This window comes from Kogia breviceps, chromosome 3, assembly GCF_026419965.1.
Source record: "Kogia breviceps isolate mKogBre1 chromosome 3, mKogBre1 haplotype 1, whole genome shotgun sequence".
NCBI lineage: Eukaryota > Metazoa > Chordata > Mammalia > Artiodactyla > Physeteridae > Kogia > Kogia breviceps.
The window spans coordinates 181650458-181672279 of NC_081312.1; the positions used below are offsets into that span (position 1 = coordinate 181650458).

At 44.7% G+C, this 21822-nt stretch overlaps 1 protein-coding gene and 1 long non-coding RNA gene across 2 annotated transcripts in view; one reads left to right on the forward strand and one right to left on the reverse strand.

Moving 5' to 3' along the window:
- Nucleotides 1-2262: 2262 nt before the first annotated feature.
- MEIG1 (meiosis/spermiogenesis associated 1) lies at nt 2263-11698 on the forward strand. Its single transcript, XM_059059246.2, has 3 exons — nt 2263-2531; nt 6886-7052; nt 11376-11698. Exons 1-3 carry the CDS (start codon nt 2492-2494, stop codon nt 11502-11504), a joined length of 336 nt encoding a protein of 111 aa, XP_058915229.1. The 5' UTR covers nt 2263-2491; the 3' UTR covers nt 11505-11698.
- LOC136793871 (uncharacterized) overlaps nt 2650-21822 on the reverse strand; it is a 75907-nt gene continuing 56734 nt past the window's right edge. The window contains exon 4 of the long non-coding RNA XR_010839906.1: nt 2650-2884. This is a non-coding gene — a long non-coding RNA (uncharacterized lncRNA). The remainder of the gene's footprint in view (nt 2885-21822) is intronic.

Sequence of the window (21822 nt, forward strand, 5' to 3'; positions counted from 1 at the left end):
TACTGTGAATCACTATGTTGTACACCTGAAACTTATATAATCTTGTACATCAACTGCACCTCAATAAGAAAATTATTTTAAGGAAAGGACCAGATCAAGAAGGTCTTGTACACCAAGCTAAGGAGTTGAAACTCTAACTTGAGTGACAGTGGCAAGCCAGGGTGGTTTGAAACAAGGCAGGGACAGGTGAGATTAGAGCAGTATTTCTAAAATATGGCACCTGGAAGAACATCACTAATAGTACTTGGAAACGGGTTAGAAATGAAAATTCTCTACCCCAGCCCAGACCTAGTGATTCAGAAACTCTGGGAATGGGCCTAACAGTCTTTGGGGGTTTTTGTTTGTTTGTTTTGTATGTTTGTTTGTTTGTTTGACCGTGCCACTTGGCATGTGGGGTCTTAGCTCCCCGACCACAGATGGAATCCGCACCCCGCTGCACTAGAAGCACGGAGTCTTAACCACTGGACCACCAGGGAAGTCACATGGCAGCCTATGTTAACACACCTTCCTTCTAGGGGATTCTGATAGTGCTAAAGTTTGAGAACCACTGGATTCAAGTTTAGAAAGACCACTCAGTCTGGGGCTGGGTGTCTGGGTAGGAAGGTACTGCAACACTCCAGGAAATGTGATAGTGAGAATTCATTTTTTCATTTAACAAATACTTGTTGACCATCTACTATGTGCTAGACACTGTCTAGACAATAAAGATTCAGCAGTGAGCAAAGCAAAGCCCATGTGGTAATGGAGCACACGTTCTAGCGGAAATAATAATATCCACTGACATCATTTATGCAGTTCCAGATGCTGTCCTAAATACATTTACGTGTATATTTATTTCCTCATCCTCACAACAACCCCATCAGATAGGTACAGTTTTTGGCTTCATTTTACAGTTAAGGAAACTTAGTTTTAGTAGTAGAACCCAGATTCAAATCCAAGGTCATGCCCTAGATGCCAATGTCGTAGGCATCATGCTGTACTGCTTCCACGGCCTCATAGTGACAGTGATAGTGAAATATATTTATTCAGAATATATTGTTTTAGTACCTACTGAGTGCTAAGCACTGTTCTAGGAATTTAGTTAACAAGATCTCTCCCTTGATGGAAACTACATTCTAGTGAAAGGTAAATAACAAAATTAAGAAACAAGCAATATAAAAAAGCATTATGCTAAGAAAAGGAAAAAAGAAACAAGCAATATAAATAGTACATTAGAAGGTGACAAGTCTTGTGGAAAAAAGAAACACTAGAACATAGTAAGACAGATAGAGAACGGGGTGGGAAGGGAGAGCTGCGGGGATTGGGGTGGCAAGTTGAGATATCAACAAAGACTTCAAAACCACGAGTTTAGCCAAGGGAGTAAATGGAGGAAGACCATTCCAGGCAGAAGAAGCAGCTACATCTAAATCCTTAATGTGGGAGCAGGCGAGGAACAGCCAAGCCCGTGTGGCTGGAGCAGTGATCCCGGGCTACAGAGCAAAGAGAGGAGGGATTGCGTGCAAATCTTGTAGGGCTTTGTTGGTTTTTACTCTGTAAAACGGGAAGCCATTTGAGGATTGGGAGAAGAGAAATGACATAACCTTGTTTAGGTTTTAACAAGATTGAACCTATAGTTTTGTTGAGAATAGACTGCAGGGGACAAGAGAAGCCTGTTGGGAACTATTGCAATAACCGGAGGGGGAAAAGTGATGTGCCTTGCGCTGGATGGCATCAGCAGAGCCAACAGGTTTTGCAGATGGATGGATATTTTGCTGATGCAGGGCCAGAGAAAGTGGACTCTAGGGACCACCTACCGAAAGGGGGAGAGCGTGGAAGGGGCAGGTTTGAGGGTGGGTGCTTGGAGGGTGGTTGTTTTGGACAACCAGATAGACATTGAATACATGTTGGTTATACAAGTCTAGAATTTAGAGAGAGATCTGGGCTAAGGAAATAAATTTGGGAGTTGTAAGTAAATAGGCAGTCTTTTAAATGATTAATAATGTAGGTAATGTTGGGAAAAGATAAAGCTATAGGTGTCATTTATCATAGGTTTTCTAATTGTCAGGCACTGTGCTCGACCCAATGGATTGGCTCAGTTAATTCCAACAAAATAAGAAGAGGTGGGACACATAGGAGGTATCTACCATCAGGGACCAGAAGCACCAGTGGTCTCTGTTCTCTGATCGGCTTTTTTAGGGAATTCCATCTGTGACTGATGCAGCGGGAAGCAGTCCTCCCTCCACCTCGAGGTGGGCTAACTGGGCCCCGCCCACGCGCTTGCGCACAAAGGCCCTTTCGCAAGGGGCGGGGCCTGAGCGAGCACATAGGGGCCTGAATGAGTTGAGCGCTCGCTCGAGCTGCGCTGGGCGTTGCCAGGCGAAGCGAGCGTCGCCGAGGCCCCTTCAGTTGGCCTCTCGCTGGCCCAGCCCAGCCCACGGATCCCGAGTGGAGAACACGAGCACCGCCGGACTCGCTGGCGAGCTCCCAGGCAGAGCGCCCCGGTCTCTCAAGGATGGCCGAGCGAGGGTTACCCGGGCGAGCAGGACTCATGGGTGAGTGGGCGCATCACTGCCGGAGGGCCGGGCCCTGCCCGCCCCGCCCCTGTGCCTGCCAGGCCCCGCCCCGAAGCCCAGGCTCCTCCCCTTATGCCCCGCTGCTCCTTCAGGGTACCTGAGATCTGTACGCCTCGCTCCTCTTTTTTCTCGTTTCCTCTTTTTCAGGAAGGGTCTTTAATTTCGAGTCTCCGTAGTTTCCGCGCCCCCTTTGTCTTTAGGGGTCTCGATTCTGGGGGCTCCTTTCTGAGCTCCTCCTGCAGGTCAGTCATTTGACCCCCAGGGTTTAGGATACTTTCTCCATCTCAGCCTTCTCTAGGCAGATTTTACCTTACAGACGTGATTGTTGATTTCTGGAAGGAAAAAAAAAGAAAAGTTTGAGGGACCAGAGAAGCCCCATCGGTCAGCTCTCGGGGTCCCCGAAAGGAGGGGCTTTCTGCTGTGCAGATGCACACCCGGACCATGGACCACCAAGGCCTGTTATGGAAGCCAATTCTGTTGTTCATCTGAACCCCCAGAAACTTTGGGAAGGGAAGTGTAAGAATTGTAGAGATAATCTAGTGAGACCTCTTCTCAGTTCAGGAAGCAGAGGCCCGCGAGAGTGAACTGACTTGGCCCAGGTTACATGCTAGTTAAAGGACCCCTCCGCCGTATTCTGCTGTGTCTAGGAATAGAAGAAATAAAATGGGGAAAGAAATGGAAGATTAGCCTTTCTGATTGCTCTTGGGGTTTTAATACGACTATAAAAGTAAAAGCACTTTTCAGAGCTAGAAGAAGGTGATGGGTTTTTGCATAGAAGGGAGTTTGAGATTACAGCAAAGGCTTCTGTTAGATTAAAACCTCAGATTGTCATGGACTTAATATTGGTGGGATTTTAATTTATTTTTTATTTTATTTATTTATTTTTTTGCGGTACGCAGGCCTCTCACTGCTGTGACCTCTCACGTCGCAGAGCACAGGCTCCGGACGCGCAGGCTCAGCGGCCATGGCTCACGGGCCCAGCCGCTTGGCGGCACGTGGGATCTTCCCGGACCGGGGCACGAACCCGTGTCCTCTGCATCGGCAGGCGGACTCTCAACCACTGCGCCACCAGGGAAGCCCTGGTGGGATTTTTAAATACCCACATAAACCCTAATACTGTTTAATAAAATTTGATTTTTGCAAACTAGAGAGTCAGGCATTGCCATTTTCTGTTTTTCTAGACACAGCTTAGTATTACAGAGGTCAAATGTATTTTATATAAATTATTTTTTTACCACAGCTAACATTAAAGAAACCACTAACTTTCACAGTGCTGAAGGCTACCAGCAGAATTAGTGCTGCCAGTAAATTTCTAGGAATCACGGAAATCTTTAAGGAATTTTAAGTTGATCGTTCCTATTTTTAGTTGCATTCTGTTTTTAATAAGTAGTAAGTGGTAAGAGAGACCAAAAGAATTTACACCATCACCATATAGTATAGCCACTAGGGTTCCTCTTATGGTGAAAATACACTCATGTTCCCTTTAGATATTTTGGGAAAGCAGAGTATTGAAATGCCTGATATGTTTGTTTATTTATTTGGCCGCGTGGCATGCGGGATCTTAGTTCCCCTGTGCAGGGATTGAACCCGTGCCCCCTGAAGTGGAAGCACCGAGCCCTAACCACTGGACTGCCAGGGAACTCCCAAATGCCTGATATGTTTAGGGGGATGCATATTGCTACTGAGAAAAATGGCAATTGCCCTAGTAGTTAAGCTGAATGCAGCATATTTTTCTGCTCTATTAAATGTTTGAAAATGATGAAAGGTTACATAGATAACATTTAGGAAAATACTTTTTGAATGACTATGAGTAAATAAAAGTATTTTATTATATATCAAAAAGCCAAGACTCAAGCAGAAATGGCTTGGGTGAAACAAAAATTAAGACAGTATCACTGCTCTGAGAAAACTGTAAAACCAATGTTAAATACTACAGCCACTAAATTCATATAAAAACATGACTCATTTTGAAAGTATTTTTAATACCCCGAATTTGCACCTTTTTTTCTTCCATGTTTCTTAGTGTCATTTTCCTGTGGAATATATATATATATGTATATACATGTAAAATATCTAATTATATATGTTAATGGATCATCAGGCCGTACCACATATGTCCAACTCACTTACTGGTCATAATTAGTACATGTGCAGCAAAGAAGCGGTCAACCTCCCATTAAAATGAGTGCAGTTGAAGGACAAAGTTTGACTGAAATAGGGCTTATGTCTTGTTGTGTCAGGTTTTGCAAATTTTACATAAATTTATATAATAACATAACAATGTACTGCCTTAAATTGCAACATGAGCCTGAACCTAAATGAATAAGCATCAACATTTTAAAAAAATCAAACAGTAACAATACCTTAATTTTCTTCATTCTCATCAATATATGAGTTAGCATGCACATGGGAAAACATGCAAACAACAATTCTAATGATATATCCACTTCGGTGGTTGCCACCATCATCAGAGTGAGAGCTGGGTGACTCAAATGACTTCATTTAAACACGGAGCTAGGTCTGAACAACTGTGGGAATTAGGGTTTCAGAACACAATGTCAGTGCCATAACATTTAGAATGTTACTTACGTAACACAATTCTAGAGGAGGTAGGAGGAAGCATAAGACCAATTTCCTTATTCTTCCTAGAAATGAATCACTCAGTACTTGTGTGTGATTTACACGGACTTCAAACAAATGACCTAGTCTCCTGTCTTTTTTATTAACAGTCTTTTATTATTTATTAACAGTCGTTTATTACTTTTATTTACTTAATAGTCTTTTTTGTTAACCATTTGGAGAACTTTTACACTACATCTTTAATATTGAAGAAACATTTATCTGAAGTTCAGCAATTCCCGTCAATTTTATTTCCATTTTCTATTTTCCCTCCTGGTAAATCCAGGTAAAGCTAAATTTATTACACTTGTTAAAGCATTTGTTATAAGATTCCTTTTCATAAAACTTTTACAGTCTGTCCTTCTAGTTGATCATTTGGTTGGGATGATATTCACCTGATGGATATTTCTAACTGTTGTGATGTTTATTTTGCCTTCTCTTTTTGTAATTTAAGGTTTTGCTTGACTTCTTTAACATAATAAGCATTTGTCATTATAACTGAAAAACTTCAAAAAATATGAATTCATTTACAGGATGAAACCTACTTTATTAGGTCTGATTTTAATGTATTGCCAATAGAAACATATTTAAATAGAAGAATGAATTCAAGGAATCATGGTGAAAATTCTGGCACTTTATTTTAATAAATGATGGTAACATATATTAATATATAATAATTACATAATAAAATATACATATATTATAATATAATAGGTATTATATAATATTATATATAATAATAAATGTTAAATGAATGATATACTTTGGTAATAAAATAAGAAGTCACCAAAAAAACAAGTGCAGGATTATGTCTTTGAAAAACTGGCTCTACAAGTTTGGTGACTAGACAGTTACGTGAACTAGAGCTCAAAATTTAATTTTAAGGACTACATTGTTTTAAAGGCAGGGATCTCAGTGTCAGGACAGCCACACAGCTGTCAGTGGCTGTGTCGACACTCCATCTTCTCACATCAGGACACAGTGGCCGAAGTCAATGGACTGCAGTGACTGGCATGTTTCCAAACAGTCAAGAAGAGGAAAAGGAAGAAACCACTGCTTCCCAGTAAGAAGAAAAGGAAGGGCTTCCCTGGTGGCGCAGTGGTTGAGAGCCCGCCTGCCAATGCAGGGGACGCGGGTTCGTGCCCCGGTCCGGGAGGATCCCACGTGCCGCGGAGCGGCTGGGCCCGTGAGCCGTGGCCGCTGAGCCTGCGCGTCCGCAGCCTGTGCTCCGCAACGGGAGAGACCACAGCAGCGAGAGGCCCGCGTACCGCAAAAAAAAAAAAGGAAGAGAGTGAGAAGACTGATCTTACATTCCCTTAACGGACAAAAAGGGAGATTAAAATTTTGAATATGATTAAATGAAATGGTGGTGGGATATTCTGACAATCTCCTGAGCAGTTAAAAACCAAGAATGTGATTTCAGACATGTATAAACTATTGTCTGAAATACCAGAATTAGTCTGCAGCATTGAGGACGGCACTCTGTAACTCTGAATGCAATTTTATGTATCTTTCAGGGTTGATTTTATTTTATTTCCAAAATAGAACATGAATCCTTCTCACTCTTGGAATTGAATGTTTAAAAATCTAATATATTTAATGGGATTCTTAACTCTCTAATTTTTTTTTAAATGCTAGTTTTGTCCATTCTTAAAGGGATTTCCCGAACTGTCACTATTACGTTATCTATTAATGTTGTTCTCACATCTTTCAGAAATAACTGGTAATAAGACCTCTGGAGCCATGGTTAGTTCTGACGTGAAACCAAAATCAGTAAGTCATGCCAAAAAGTGGTCAGAAGAGATCGAAAATCTGTACAGATTTCAACACGCAGGATATCGAGATGAAGCTGAATACAAACACGTGACGCAAGTTTCTATGGTAAGATTTACGCCTCTACAAAGCTGAACTCAAAATGAGTGTGTTAGGTGGTGAAAAGCACTAAAAACAAAACAAAACAAAACAACCAAACAAAAAACCCACCACCAACAAAGAACCAGAGAAAACTAAAAGGGAATTCCACTCCAGCCCTCTCGTTTTACTGATGGGGGGGGCTGAGGCCCAGAAGAATGCTTTTTCAGCAGACAGGGCAGGAGGTGGTTCCTCAGCTCAGCAACATGAAGAATTTTCTAGCTTTTACTGACAACCGTGCTGTGAACCTTTTATGGTAGACCATCAAAGCAGAGTCATTTTCTCTCCCTAAGGTAATTCTATTATCACTTATTCGGTTTGCTGTGGAACTGTTCTTTCTTTCCTGTGTCTTTTTTATGTTAACCACAAATTACAAAGGGGTTAAGTTCTTCTTTAGGTGACAAAATCTCCAGACTTTGGTTGTGTATTCCAGACTTTCTTGAGAGATTAGAGACATGGTTTTGCTTTTCAAAGACTATACCAAAATCTAGATATGGCCCCAGTTTACAATGTGATTTTAAAAATTCATTTATTGTACCGAATCCTAGGAGGCTGAGTTTGGAAGGATATTATGGAATATGACATAGTATCCATAAATGTATTTTAATTTTTAGAGCTGAGGTTGCAACCAAGTGTTTATTATTACCTTGTTTTTTATTTTTGTTTTATGTTTTTATTATTAACTCAGCGTTGTTCAGAGACTAATTCTTAGGTGGGTTTTTCAGACCCCCATATTCTTTTCCTTCCTTCATTCTACTCTTTGATCTCTACTTAACACGTCCTAAAAAAGTAGATAGGAAAAAAGACAGAGGCAATACAGAGCTAAAATGTAATAGACTCTTTCATTTAATGTATGTTAATCCAATAGAGCTTATTCGTGGTGGTAAGGAGTGAAATGAAACATCCTGATCAAATGAAGATTTGACGGATGATTATGACTTTCACATATCCATCTCTTCACGTCTATGAGCATTTTACTCTTTGGTCCCCGTTACCAAAAGGGAGTGTTCATTACTCTATCATCTGTGGCTTCTAAATAGTTGTAAAACACAAGCATCAGCATTTTAATGCAGTTCAAAAATAAACTTCACACACTTGCCTTAAGATTGGGAAAGGCAATGCCCCTGAAAGGTGTGTAAGACCCAGGATCATATAGGCAAGGTGATCATATAGGCGCTCATGCACCTACACCACCACCCCAGAAACTGCTGTGACTGAGATCAGATAAGGGATAAGAGACTGAGATAAGATCAGATTTAAGGGAACACAAAGAACACCCTTAAAGGGGAAGAGTCCCCAAAGGCACCTGAGGGGTGTGTGTGTGTGTGTGTGTGTGTGTGTGTGTGTGCGCGCGCGCGCGCCAACCCGATCCACTGTATGACTTGACAGTTGTAGAGAGGTTTTGCATTTCACTTTAGTGTATATTTATTGGGTACCTGCCATGTGCAAATTTCTGTGCCAGGTGCTTTAAAAAGGTAAATATAAAAGCAAGTGCCTGACCTCAAGAAATTTCGAGTACAGGATTTGGACTCAGTCAGCCCAGGCTTTGCACCCTGGCTCTCCTCCTTGGCTAGGGAACCCTGAACAAGGTTCATAACCCTTACTGAGCTCGAGTGTAAAATGGTGATGCCAGCGCCTGCTTCAGAAAATTGTCTCAGGAATTAAGTGAAATCATGTGTTGCAAGTGCCTCGCACTGTAGTTTGTTGAGTGAATGAATGGTGTTCGGTGAACGATAGCTTTTATTATTCCTGCATCTTGGAGTGGAAGATTAAGAGTGACGAACAATAAAAACGTACGCAAGTGCAAATATACGCCTCCCAAAATTAAAGGAAGATAAAATTTTCTTCCTTCAGGGACGATCTTCCAAAAGGGCTTCATGCCCCGAGAGGCATTTGCAGTGGGCCTTAAAGGATGGACAGGAGGGTAGCTGAAGGCTTGCCTTGATTGGCAGTGGTCTGAAAGGTTTGGGCGATGTTCTTGTCCTTACCTAAAGCACACGTCCTTATGGGCGCTATTAGTGCTTACTGATCTCCTACCCAAGGAGAGCCGACTTGAGGACCATATCACCCCCCTCCACCATTCTCTAAGGAATGAAGCTTTCCTAGGTTGAATGGGAGTGATGGGTAGAAAGCCAAGAAGAAAAAATTACGAAACAGCGAAGGGTTATAGAAGGAAAAAATCCTAGAGGTTGATGAGGCAGAACCAGTACATCTGTTTGGAAGCCCCCCCTGATTTCCTAGGGTGAGGCAGCTGGAAGCAGGACCTCAGTCCTTGTCTTTTTTTTTTTTTTTGCCGTACGCGGGCCTCTCACTGTTGTGGCCTCTCCAGTTGCGGAGCACAGGCTCCGGACGCGCAGGCGCAGCGGCCATGGCTCACGGGCCCAGTTGCTCCGCGGCACGTGGGATCCTCCCGGACCGGGGCGCGAACCCGCGTCCCCTGCATCGGCAGGCGGACTCCCAACCACTGCGCCGCCAGGGAAGGCCCCTTGTCTTCCTTGAAGAAAGAATTCAGCAAAGTGACAGAGATCGTGAAGCAGATAAAGTGTTTATTGGGAGCAAAGTACATGTTGCAGAACACACAGGCGGACTCAGAGTTGCGCGCAAGAGGGGTGGCTGAGATCGCTTATATGGCGGCAGTCTTCTGGGTTACCTCTGGCCAATCGTTCTGTTCGTGCCCACATTTGGCCTGACTCAGGGTCCTTCCTGGTGGGTGCACACGCATCTCTCAGCCAAGATGGATTCCAGCGCGAAGATTTCTGGGAGGTTGGCAGGACATATTATGGGCTGGTGGCTCCTCTCTCCTTTGGCCCCTCCCGAGACTGAGGACCTTCTCTGCGTGCGCGCACGTGTCCAGCTGGAAAATCCCCTTTGCCACAAGAATGAGAAAAATGTGGTCACGTCGTTGTCTTCCACCCAATCAGGGCTCTGCTCCTGCTGGTCTCTTATCTTGAGGTGTCAGCAGGAGACTGGTTGCAGGTACTCAGCCTGGGCCCATCTGTCTCCTTCCTCAATCCCACATAAAGTGCTGTGGGTATTCTGAAGAAGCAGCGGTGTACTGTTTCTTCACTGAATAAGGTGGTTGGGGGACCCTACTAAATGAGAGAGCCTGCTCTTGGCCCCAAGAGGAAGACAGCGGTGACGGTATCTTGAGAACTTCTTCCTTTCTCTGCTGAGGGTAATGGAAGCAACAAGGAGCAGGCTTGACCTAAGCGATGGAAAGCATTGCTTTTCTCTATGATGTACGTGTCAGAGAGCCTGCCAAGGTTTACCAGATAGGCTGCTACCCGTTTTTGCTAACTCCTAAATAAAAGAGATCACAGAAGAAAGCGAAAGTATGTTGTTAGAAAACAAAGGATGTGTGTTCTTTTGTATTTGTTCCAGTTTGGAAGCTGTGATTTGTAAGTGGGGGATTGGAGAATGAGTAGCTGCCTGTAGAGATGATGTTGAAGAAGAGGACTTGGTTTTTATGCCAGGAACATAAAATCAAAATACTGGGGTTTTGACAGTGGTGGAGTACACGTCACACAATCCAGAAGCAACATACCTGATCACAGCAAAAATGCATTGACCTGAGCAAGAAGGTATAATGCGAATTCAGAGAGGAAGGGGAGAAAAATGTCCAAACTAGATCAAGCCAAACGATCAAGTAAGCAAACCAATGTGGCGAACGAGAAGGACTAGCGGGGAGAAGGTAAGAAGAGATTGCTAAGAACTATGTTCATGACCTCAAATTTCTATGAAAAATTGAGTTTTAAGGTGTGAACTTGAAACATGGACATGAGCAAATACACATGTATTTCTCTAGATACAGAGATTTTCTAGATGTAAAGATTTAGATAGCTCTAGTCTAACTGCTTCCTTTAGTCACCCCTGCGGCCTGGGCCTAGCCCTAATTTCCTCCTTGGCTATTATTTTTAGAAGTTAGTAAGTAATAATGCTTAAAATAGTTTGTAAACATAAGAAGGATAAAGTGTCGATTATTTTGAATGTTTTATCTTGGCTGCAGGGTAGAAATTTAAATCTAGAAATTGGGATCTAGGGAGAAGCCCTGAATTAGTTGCCCTGCAGTATAAGGTTGCAACTTACGTGTGTTGTGTGTTGTGTGTTTTGTGTGTGTGTGTGTGTGTGTGTGTGTGTGTGTGTAAGATATCACTAAGAGCTAAAGTATTTTTAAATTTAATTTTGTACTTTAATTGTTTGATGTGACTTGTGTTTTTAACTGTTTGATAGTGAAATATTATATAAAAAGAACATCAGCATTACAATATTTGTATTCTGGTTTTCAATATACAGGTGGATCGTTGGCCAGAGACAGGATATGTGAAGAAACTTCAGAGACGGGACAATACTTTCTATTATTACAACAGACAGAGGGAATGTGATGACAAGGAAGTCCACAAAGTGAAAATTTATGCTTACTAGCCTTACTTCTTGGTATTACCTGCCATTATCTTTTTAAAAATCCGCTGTTTGATTCTACATCATGTAAGTGTCATTTTACAAAAGACTCCAAAATGCAGACTTCAGTGGAATGTTTGGAGACACCAAAGCCATGAAACTTGGTCTCTAGTAATCATCCCGTTCTGTTCTAAAATATAACTGCAGTAGCAATTCCATTGGTGCCCGCCTTGGTCTGGTTCTTCCTGTTTTAACCGTGGTAGCATAACTATAGTAAGTCCCCTACATACAAACAAGTTCTGTTCTGAGAGCGCGTTCGTAAGTCCAGTCTGTTCGTAAGTCCAACAGAGCCGGCCTAGGTACCCTACCAACACGGTCGGCGATATAGTACTGTACTGTAATAGGTTTAGACTACTTCTCACACAAATAGTACATAAAAAACAAACACACAAAATAAAGAAAACATTTCTACTCTTACAGTACAGTTCCTTGAAAAGGACGGTAGTACAGCACAACAGCTGGCATCCAGGGGCTGGCATCGAGTGAGCCGGCAAGAAGAATTACTGTCTGGAGGAGGGAGAGGAGGTGGGAGACGGTAGAGCTGAAGGATTGTCAGCAACAGGAGACGGAGGGCAAGCGGCAGTTCCACTCACGCCTGACGCTGATGGAACGCACGTTTGCATCTTGGAAAGTTCGCAACTTGAAGGTTCGTGTGTAGGAGACTTACTGTACTACGCAGGGGAAGAAAGAGCCCCACTTGAAACTATTGCAGCGTTTGTGTAGAGGTTACTTCCCCAACGCCCAGCACTTTGAACTGCCAGATCTGCATTCTGTGGCCCGAGGGGCTTTCTCCTGCCTCTGGCGTCCTTTGCCTCTCACTGAGTTGAGTGGAAATGCCAAGAAATGATGGTGCCTGGGGCGGAGAGGTATCAAAGGCCCAGCCACCTGCTTCCGCAGGGAGGAATCAACCTGAGGTTAATCTTCGCTCACAACGTGCAGCAGTAACTCATTGGATGATGTAGGCAATTGGTTCTCCCCCCTCCTTGCTCCCTTCCCCCACTCCCCTGCCAGCGGCTCCTTCCCTCCTGAATCACCTCCTGGGACTTGGAGCCTTGTCCTGGGGTCAGCTTCTGGGTCCCCTCCCCGCCACCACCACCACAGAAGACGTGATCCAGCGCTGCCTGGCATCACTGCAGAAACAGCCCAAGTGCTAACGTGCAAAGAAGGCAATTAAACCCGGGAGGCTTAAGAAGTCCCCCCAGATCGGTGAGTCTTGAGGCTTTGAAATTAACTAGCTGAAAGATATCATTTTCATTATAACTTTTTTGTCACTGATAAGATTTTTTGTTCCCATCGATAAGTTCTGACCTTTAAACAGATTTTGGGTTACGAGCTCACATCTATCAATTCATGCAACTTCAGGTCCTGTTTTCCAGCACTACCTGCCCCACGAAGCCCCGTTAGTTTTTCCCAGTTCAAAACTGCGCCTTTGGGACTTCCCTGGTGGCGCAGTGGTTAAGAATCCGCCTGCCAAGGCAGGGGACACGGGTTCAAGCCCTGGTCCAGGAAGATCCCACATGCCACGGAACAAGTAAGCCCGTGCGCCACAACTACTGAGCCTGCGCTCTAGAGCCCATGAGCCACAACTACTGAACCCGTGTGCCACAACTACTGAGCCCTCGCGCCTAGAGCCCGTGCTCTGCAACAAGAGAAGCCACCGCGATGAGAAGCCCGTGCACCACAACGAAGAGTAGCCCCCGCTCGCCGCAACTAGAGAAAGCCCGTGCGCAGCAGCGAAGACCCAATGCAGCTAAAAGTAAATAAATAAAATAAATAAAATTTTTTTTTAAAAAAGAAAAGGCAAGGCACTGACTGGGAGACTAAGTCTGCAAAACATACACAAAATAAAGGACTTATGTCCACAGTATAGAATGAATTCTCAATATTAAGACAAGACAATTAAAATTAGGCAAAAGATGTGAACCTTTAAAAAACAAAACAAAAGTGTGCCTTTTCAGAACAGACTCATCGTGGAAAGGATAAATAGATTGGTAAGCCTCTTTTATGCCTTTCCCATGCTGCCTGGGGTCATCTTATTTAGCACTTGTTTCAAGTCATTTTTCTGTACCTCTATGGTCAGGATTTCTGTCACCGTCTTCCAGGTTTGGCACACCGCTAGGTGCTGAGCACAGGAGGTCTCCTGAATCTGATAATGCTTTTCTAAAAAAAAAAAAATTTACTGTGGTAGAATAATTGTCTGCAAAGGCAGCCACATCCTTATTCCTGGAACCTGTGGATGTGGTACCTTATATGGCTAAAGACACGCTGCAGATGTGATTAAGAACTTGATATGCGGCCGTTATCCCGGAAAACCTAGGGGGACCCCATGTAATCACCCGGGTCCTTAAAGAGGGGAGAAGCCGAGTCAGAGTCAGAGAAGATGTGATGAAGGAAGCAGAGACCTGAGACATGCAAGGAAGGAGCCAGAAGCCAAAGAATACATGAAGCCCCAAGAGTCTCCAAAGGGAACGCAACCTTGGTAACCCCTTGGTTTTACCAGATAAGACCCGTTTCAGACTTCTGGCTTCCAGAACTGCAACAGAATAAACTCAAGGTGTTTTACGCGTCTCCGTGTGTGGTGCTCTGTTAGAGCAGCGGTAGGAAATGGACACTGACATGGAATAGGTGGAGCCAGTAACCACCCATAGTCTCCAAGTCAGCGTGAGTGTCAGCCATGGCCGGCCACTTTTGACATTTTGCTACAGGTTCAGCTTCAATCCAAGGAAGCTGGTCGGGCAGTTTTTATCTGGAAAGCTCTCAGTAATTAGCTCGAATGCTCTAAATGCGATGGTATCTCTCTGCAGCAAGACTCACTTCAGAAACACGGCCCTTGGGGCCATGAGATGCAGTTTTGGTTCGCTGAGTCCGTGTGACCAGTGCTTTCCCAATGTGCCTTACGGCGAGCACAGCGGGTGCCAATCTTTCTTAAAAAATGGGTAAGCCACTTTCTTCTCAGCTCCTTTTTGGCCACTTCTCACAAGTGCTTGTGCCACCTAACCAGTATGGCGCTGTGGAGAGCGGCACGGGCGATCACTCGTAGGAGGGTGTCTGTTCTGTGCTGGGACTTGGCCCACAGGCTTTGGTCCATGATGGCAAGAGAACCCCAATCCTGTTCCATACTAGATACCGGAGAAGAGCTGTTCTGACGCATAGTTGCCAGTTTCAGACGGAAGCAGCAGGAGGGCCAGGCTACGCAGCCTGGTAGGGCGTCCCCAGTACGAATGAGCGCTTGGGGAGGACCCCTCTCTCCAGGGAATCAGAAACCTGTTTAGTTTCTACCATTAAGTTGCACTTGGTGATGCTTGTCAAGAAGCAGCTGATGACTCACTAACCCTGTATTCTTCCACATTCACTGGTTCTCAAGCCTGGCTGTGCACTGGAATAGCACAAGGAATTATTTAAACAATACTAATGCCTGGAACCCACCCCATTCCAGTTAAACCATAATCTCTGGGGTCAGATCATAGAAAAAAACTACACACACACACACACACACACACACACACACACACACACACACCTGTCCTCAGTTGCTAGCACAGAGTTCCTGAAACCCTTGTAACTGAAACAGGAGGGAAGGGGGCAGGGCACAACCTTTAAAAGAATGACATAGCCTGAGGACACGACATAAACTGATTAGAACCAAGTAGGTCCAAGATGGCGGATGAGTCAACTTCCACTAGACCTTGAGTCTCGGTAAACGCTCACTGTAACACATCAGCAAGCTAAATGACACACGCACAGGGGCCAACGACAGCCCCAAGGCCACAACCATAAGGATCGAAAAGTGGGCGGTGGCCCAGTTCCTGGAAAGCCCCACCCCTTCCCGAAATAGCTGGAATCGTCCCCCCACTCATGAGCCCATGAAATTACCCACCCCCGTAAAGACAGAGAACCCCGTACCCTGGTGTTGCTCTTGCCTTCTGAGGAGAGGCCCCCACTCTGTCTGGGGAGTGTGCTTCTCTCCAAGGAAATCCACTTCTTACCTATCACTTTGGCTCCCACTGAGTTCTTTCTGCGATGAGCCGTCAAGAACCTGAGCTTCATCACGTCCTGAGACCAGGTGTGCGATCTAAGAAGAATGTGGGTTCGAGTCCCAGCACGTGGGTTCAAGTCCCAATCTGGATGGCACGGTTTCATAACTTCCTAAGTGTGAGAGCCTCTCCCAGAAGCATCTCTTGTTCTCATATTCATCTCTGACCCCCGTCTCTGACACAGGGCTCCTAAAATCCTTGTACGTTCCTAAGTGACAAGAGGACTGGGAGCATCTTTTGTTCTACTGAGGCGACTCTGGGTGAGCTCCTGGATGGGGGCTGGTCGCCAAAAAGATGAAGCTTGGCGTTATCAGCCCGAACCCCATATCCTCCAGAAAAGGGAGAGGGGCTAGAGATGCAGCTAATGATCCATCACGCCCAGTGACGAAGCGTCCACAAAATCCCAATAGCAGAGGGTTCAGACAGCCTCCCAGGGTGGGGGACAAACATCCGTACGGAGAGGGTGTCATGCCCCAACTCCACAGGGACAGAAGCTCCCGACGTTGGAAACTGCCCAGGCCTCGCCCAACTTCCACGCTGGTTTCCCAGCCTCCGCTCTTGTCCCTTCCGACCCACTATCTTCACTGCATACGGAGTGAGCTTTCTAAACCGCAAATCTGGAAGCTGCCTCGCTGGTAAAACTCTTGGAAGTTCCCTGTCATTCTGAAAATGAAGCGTCGATGCCAACCACTGTTCCGCATGGCCCTTCATGACCTCGTCATTGTTTATTCCTTGGGCGTCTTCTCTGAAAACTTCCAACCTCCACACCTAATTGAGCTGTTTTCCGACTGTTACGCTTCCCATTGGCTGCATGTGGCTCTCCCCACAAGCCAGCCTGGTGCTTTTTTCCAGGTTGGCTTCCACTCTTGCTTCTTGCTCAACTGGGCCATATTTCAGAGGAAGACTTTCCTCACGGTCTCCACCGCCTCCAATCAGGGTGAGGGGTCCTTCCCCTGATAGAGCCCTTTTATTTCAGCACTTGTCACACTCTGTTTTCTCACGCCCCTTGTCTCCTTACAAGACTATGAGGTCAAGGAGGCAGAACTGCCCGTTTATCTGCCTTTGTGTCATTTAGCACTGAAGGCCTAGTACGGATGGGTGGGTAGATGAATGAATGAGTAATACTAGTACTAAACAAACTTAGTAAGAATAGTACTAATGACTAATAACTAACAAAATAGAATTGCTACAACTGAGGTAGAACTCTATGATATAAAGGTAGCAATAATTTATTACCAGAATAAGTTGGGTCCATTGGAAAATGGAATCCAAGTGGATTCCGAAATGGAAACTCTGGATACATTTCTTTTTCTTTTTTTTTTTAAATTTATTTGAAAGTGGTACACATTCATTAAACTACATTTAGGAAATTATCCTGAGTAGGAAAAATTAAGTCACCTATGGTTTCATGCTCAAATACAAAATATATTACAATGTTGGTGTATTTCTTTCTAACCAAAAGGACTACACCTAACATTTGAGACTCCCGAATTCTCACCGTAACCTCACATGGCACAGAGAGATTCAGTAACTGGCCCCAGATCACAGAGCTGGTTAGATGGTAGAGTTGGGAGATGAACTCGGCGTGTTGGGGGAGGGAGGCAAGGACACAGGACAGAATGCTGCCCCCGAGACCGGAGAGACCGTTTCTGGGAGCAGAGACTCGCGCGTGCAAACCTCCCCGGGAGCCAGCGCTCAGGCAGGAAGCCCTGGACCGCAATTCACAAAGCCCTGGAGGCGACATGAGGACGAGACCGGGGGCTCCGAGCCCAGTCACGGGGTCTCCCCGCTCTTGTGAGTTTTACCCCCAGGAGCGCAGTCAGGCTCCCGCCGCAGAGAGCGGAGAAGAATCCCCTCGTGCTTTTGGTAGACGGAGGGGAAGAGGAGTCGTTTCTGAAATAGGCCAGACGTTCTGTGCTTCTGAACAAGGCCTGTCCTCAGAGAGTATAACATAGGTGTAATGGGAGAACCGGAAGGAGAAGGGAGAAAGAATCAGGAGAAATACTTGAAACAATAATGACTGGGGATTTCCCCAAGTCAACCGCAGGTGTTAGCCCACAGGTCCCAGAAGCTCAGAGAACACCAGACAGGATAAATGCCCCCAAAAGGACATCTTGGCAAATCATTTTCAAGCTACAGAAAATCAAAGATGAAAAGAGCCAGAGAGGAAAAATTACCTTACCTGTAGAAGAACAAAGGACCAAATAATAAATAAGAACATCGATTTCCCTACATCTTTGCCAGCCCTGAAATATAACCATACTTTTTCATACCTGACAATCTGAAAGGTAGAAAAAAATCTCACTGTAGATTTAATGTTCCTTTATTTAACCAGGAGTGGGGCTACATATCTTTTCATATGTTTATAGACCATTTGCATTTTTCCACGAATAGCTCATTCATATCCTTTTTCCATTATCCATCTTTTAAAAAAATGATTTGTAGGTGCCCTTTATAAAAGCATGGATAGAACCTGTCATTTATTAAGGATTTTTACTTTGGGCACTTTAATCTCATTTAATCCTCACAACAGCCCTATGAGAGATACTACCCTCTGCTTATATTCCATTGCCTAGTTTGTTGTCTATTGTTCAGACTGTAAATACTTTACACAGTTTAGTTTTTAGCATTCCACTTAATTTATGGTATTTTCTCCTTTATAGACACAAAATTTTTATGGGGTCTAATATTTAAAATTTTCCCTTATGGCTTTATGGCTATCTTCCTTAGAAGGTCTTCCCAATTCCAAAATTACATAAGTATCCTCCTATAACCTTTTCTCTTTTTGCTTTGGGAAAAGATATTTAGCTTTCTAATTCATTTAGAATAAAATGCATACAGGATGTCTATAAGGGCAGACTTCATTCCCTGGTGGTCTCTTCAGCAAATATGCAACCCATTTCTCCTGAGCTGTCCACAGACAGTGGAGCATCTGAACGGGGCAAAGGAATGGTCCAGGAATCCTGCATGCCCACAGCTCCTGGGCCTGAAGTCTCTACATTTGGGAGGCATTGAACTTAAGCGGCCTCTTCATTGCAAGTGCTGGTCTTTACTCTGTTTGGCAACCACTCTGCCCGAGAACAAGACTTCTCCAAGCTGTACGGCCAGGGCAGCGAGCCAAAGGCCAAGCCCGCAGTCTGGATGGGTCAGGAGAGGCACACCCCAGCCCTCGGGGCAAACAGCAGGTGTAGGAGTCTCTGGCAACTTGACTCAGATTGGAGAGATTTCAGGAGAAAACACTGGATGCACTAAAAGTCACTAAGAGGGGATGCGGTGGTAGCTTTGAAGGGCAGGTTCTCAGAGAATTCGCCAATCTCATGTGTCTATAGCATGACCACACCGCACTCCGGCAAAAGTGGTCAGCTCATTAAAAAAAAAAAAAAAAAAAGCTCGAGTCTTAAATATCTCCCTATAAAGTTGCACTTGTAGGTGGTTTTTTGAGACCCTCAGCCAACACCGTCCTGCTGAGATTATGTCCACACCACTGTCCAGAGTGTAGGGCCCAGGCTGTGGCAAAGGGCGCTCTTCCTGAGGGGGCTTCTTACTCACCTTTCCTCCTCATTTCCCGGCTGCCCCATCCAAGCTTCCCTTGGATTCGATACTAGTGAATCCCGGAGCTCTGTCCTCACCCATTTTCTTGTCGCTCTTAACCTGAAACCCACTGACCCTTACAGAATCTATGGTGGGTTTGAGAGAGGGCATCCACAACCCTCACGTCCACTCCCACAATGGCACCAATACAATAAATAGGCATGGGCATTTCTTCTAGAAGGAGGGTCCGCAGTATATGTCTGATATGGCACGGAGTCTCTTACGCCTCCCCAGCCTCCACTCCCAGTTGAGACCAGTGTTCTCAGTTCTCTCCAGGCCTTCTCATGCCCTATCCTTGATGCAGACAATCCCCAAATCTACTTCCAGACACTCTCCTGAGATCCAGACCCCTACAGCCAAATACTCTCCGGAAATCCCCCCCCCGCCAGATACCCTAACCTTAACAATCCAGAGCTAGGGCTTCCCTGGTGGCGCAGTGGTTGAGAGTCCGCCTGCCGATGCGGGGGACGCGGGTTCGTGCCCCGGTCCGGGAAGATCCCACGTGCTGTGGAGCGGCTGGGCCCGTGAGCCATGGCCGCTGAGCCTGCACGTCTGGAGCCTGTGCTCCGCAACGGGAGAGGCCGCAACGGTGAGAGGCCCGTGTGCCACACACAAAAAAATCCAGAACTAAACACACCACCTTTCCCCCAAACCCACTTCTCCTGTTTTCTGTCTCTAGAAATGACATCACCAAACACTCCGTCTGTTGCCTAAGCCAGAAAGCTGGGAGTCATCCTGTTTGTAGCTCTCCCACACTCCTCATATCTAATAAATCACCAGATCCCATGGACTCCAGGGGTGGAAGCAGCTATGGCACACAATGCACAATGCAGAGGGTGGTGGCGTGTACTGAGGTTTAAGAGCACAGCTTCTGGAGCCAGGTTATCCGGGTCTACTCCTTACCAACATGTGTCTTTTACTCACTTAGCATCTCTGTGCCTTAGTTTCTTCATTTTCAAAATGCAGATAATAATAATACCTTGGGAATTCCCCGGCGGTCCAGTGGTTAGGACTCCGTGTTTCCACTGCAGGGGGCATGGGTTCAACCCCTGGTCAGGGAACCAAGATCCCACAAGCTTTACAGTGCAGCCATAAAAAGAAATAAAATAAAATAAAAATATAATTCTGTAATATTTTATAATAATAATAATACCTTTATCATGTGGGGAGAAGAATGTCCACAAAATTGTGAAAATTAAGACTTAATACATATTAAAAGCATGAGTGATGCGTGGCCCTTAGTAACTGTTCCTTAAGTGTTTCCTAATGTTAGGATTACCCCAAGTATCATCCCTTCTCTCCTAGATCATTACAAGAGCCTCCTAACTTTCTCTGTGCCATGACCTTGTAGTCAGAGCCATCATCCTGAATGGTGATTCTGGCCAGTGTACCTTTCCATGGATTCTCATCGTTCTTTTTTTTTTGCGGTACGTGGGCCTCTCACTGCTGTGGCCTCTCCCGTTGCGGAGCACAGGCTCCGGACGCGCAGGCGCAGCAGCCATGGCTCTCGGGCCCAGCCGCTCCATGGCACGTGGGATCTTCCTGGACCGGAGCACGAACCCGTGTCCCCTGCATCGGCAGGCGGACTCGCAACCACTGCGCCACCAGGGAAGCCCTCTCATCGTTCTTAAGATCAAGTCCCAAACCTTTCAAATTGCTCGCTCACAAGGTCATTCACAATCTATCTCCTACTTATATCCTTGCTTGTTCTTTCACCACCTTCCCATCCATGCTCTGCCCTCCATCCATATACAAATCCGAATCCTTTCAGTTTCTGAACTGACCATGCACCATCTCACTTCTGGGGCTAAGGCACCTGTTGTGCTTTCTGCCTTGTTCTCTGGCACTCCATTCTCCATGCCTTCTTTTCCACTGCCTAGCTGGTAGCTAGTCATCTTTCAGAACTTGTTTCTTCTGCGTCAGAGCCTGGCAGTGAATATTTTACATTTGAAACTATTTCAAAATCGTAAGAGTAATATCTTATTAGATATGTCTCATACACACAGCATTTAACCAAAACAGACAATTTTGCATCATACCTAGATAATTTAGTCCATTAATATGTAATATAAAACACAGTCACTGATATTTGGGATTTAAATCTGCTATCTTGTATTTTCTGCTTGTTTTAACTGTTCTATATTTTTCCTTACTTTTCTCCTTTCTTTCTGATTCACTAAACATTCCTCTCTTCCAGTTTGGGTGGCATATCATGTATTTCTGTTCTTTTAAAGACTTGCCTTAGAAATTAAAACATGCATAGTTATTAAACTCTAAATTTTAAAAAAACTCAAAGATACTATAAGGAAATTCCTTTACTTGCTCCTGACATGTACATTATTTTTTGTTCAATATTCCATATATATTTTAAGGCTGACTAGAAATTAGAATTATTATTTTATGCAATTAATGTTCATTTACATTTGGTCACATATTTACCACTGTCTTTTTTATTCCTTCTTGCATCTCAAATCTTCCATCTGCAGTCATTTACTTTCTGCCCAAAGTATGTATTTCCTTTAAACGTTCATTTAGTGAATGTCTTCCAGGTGGCAAACTTAGTTTAAAAGACACTTGAGGGCTTCCCTGGCAGCGCAGTGGTTGAGAGTCCGCCTGCCGATGCAGGGGACACGGGTTCATGGCCCAGTCTGGGAAGA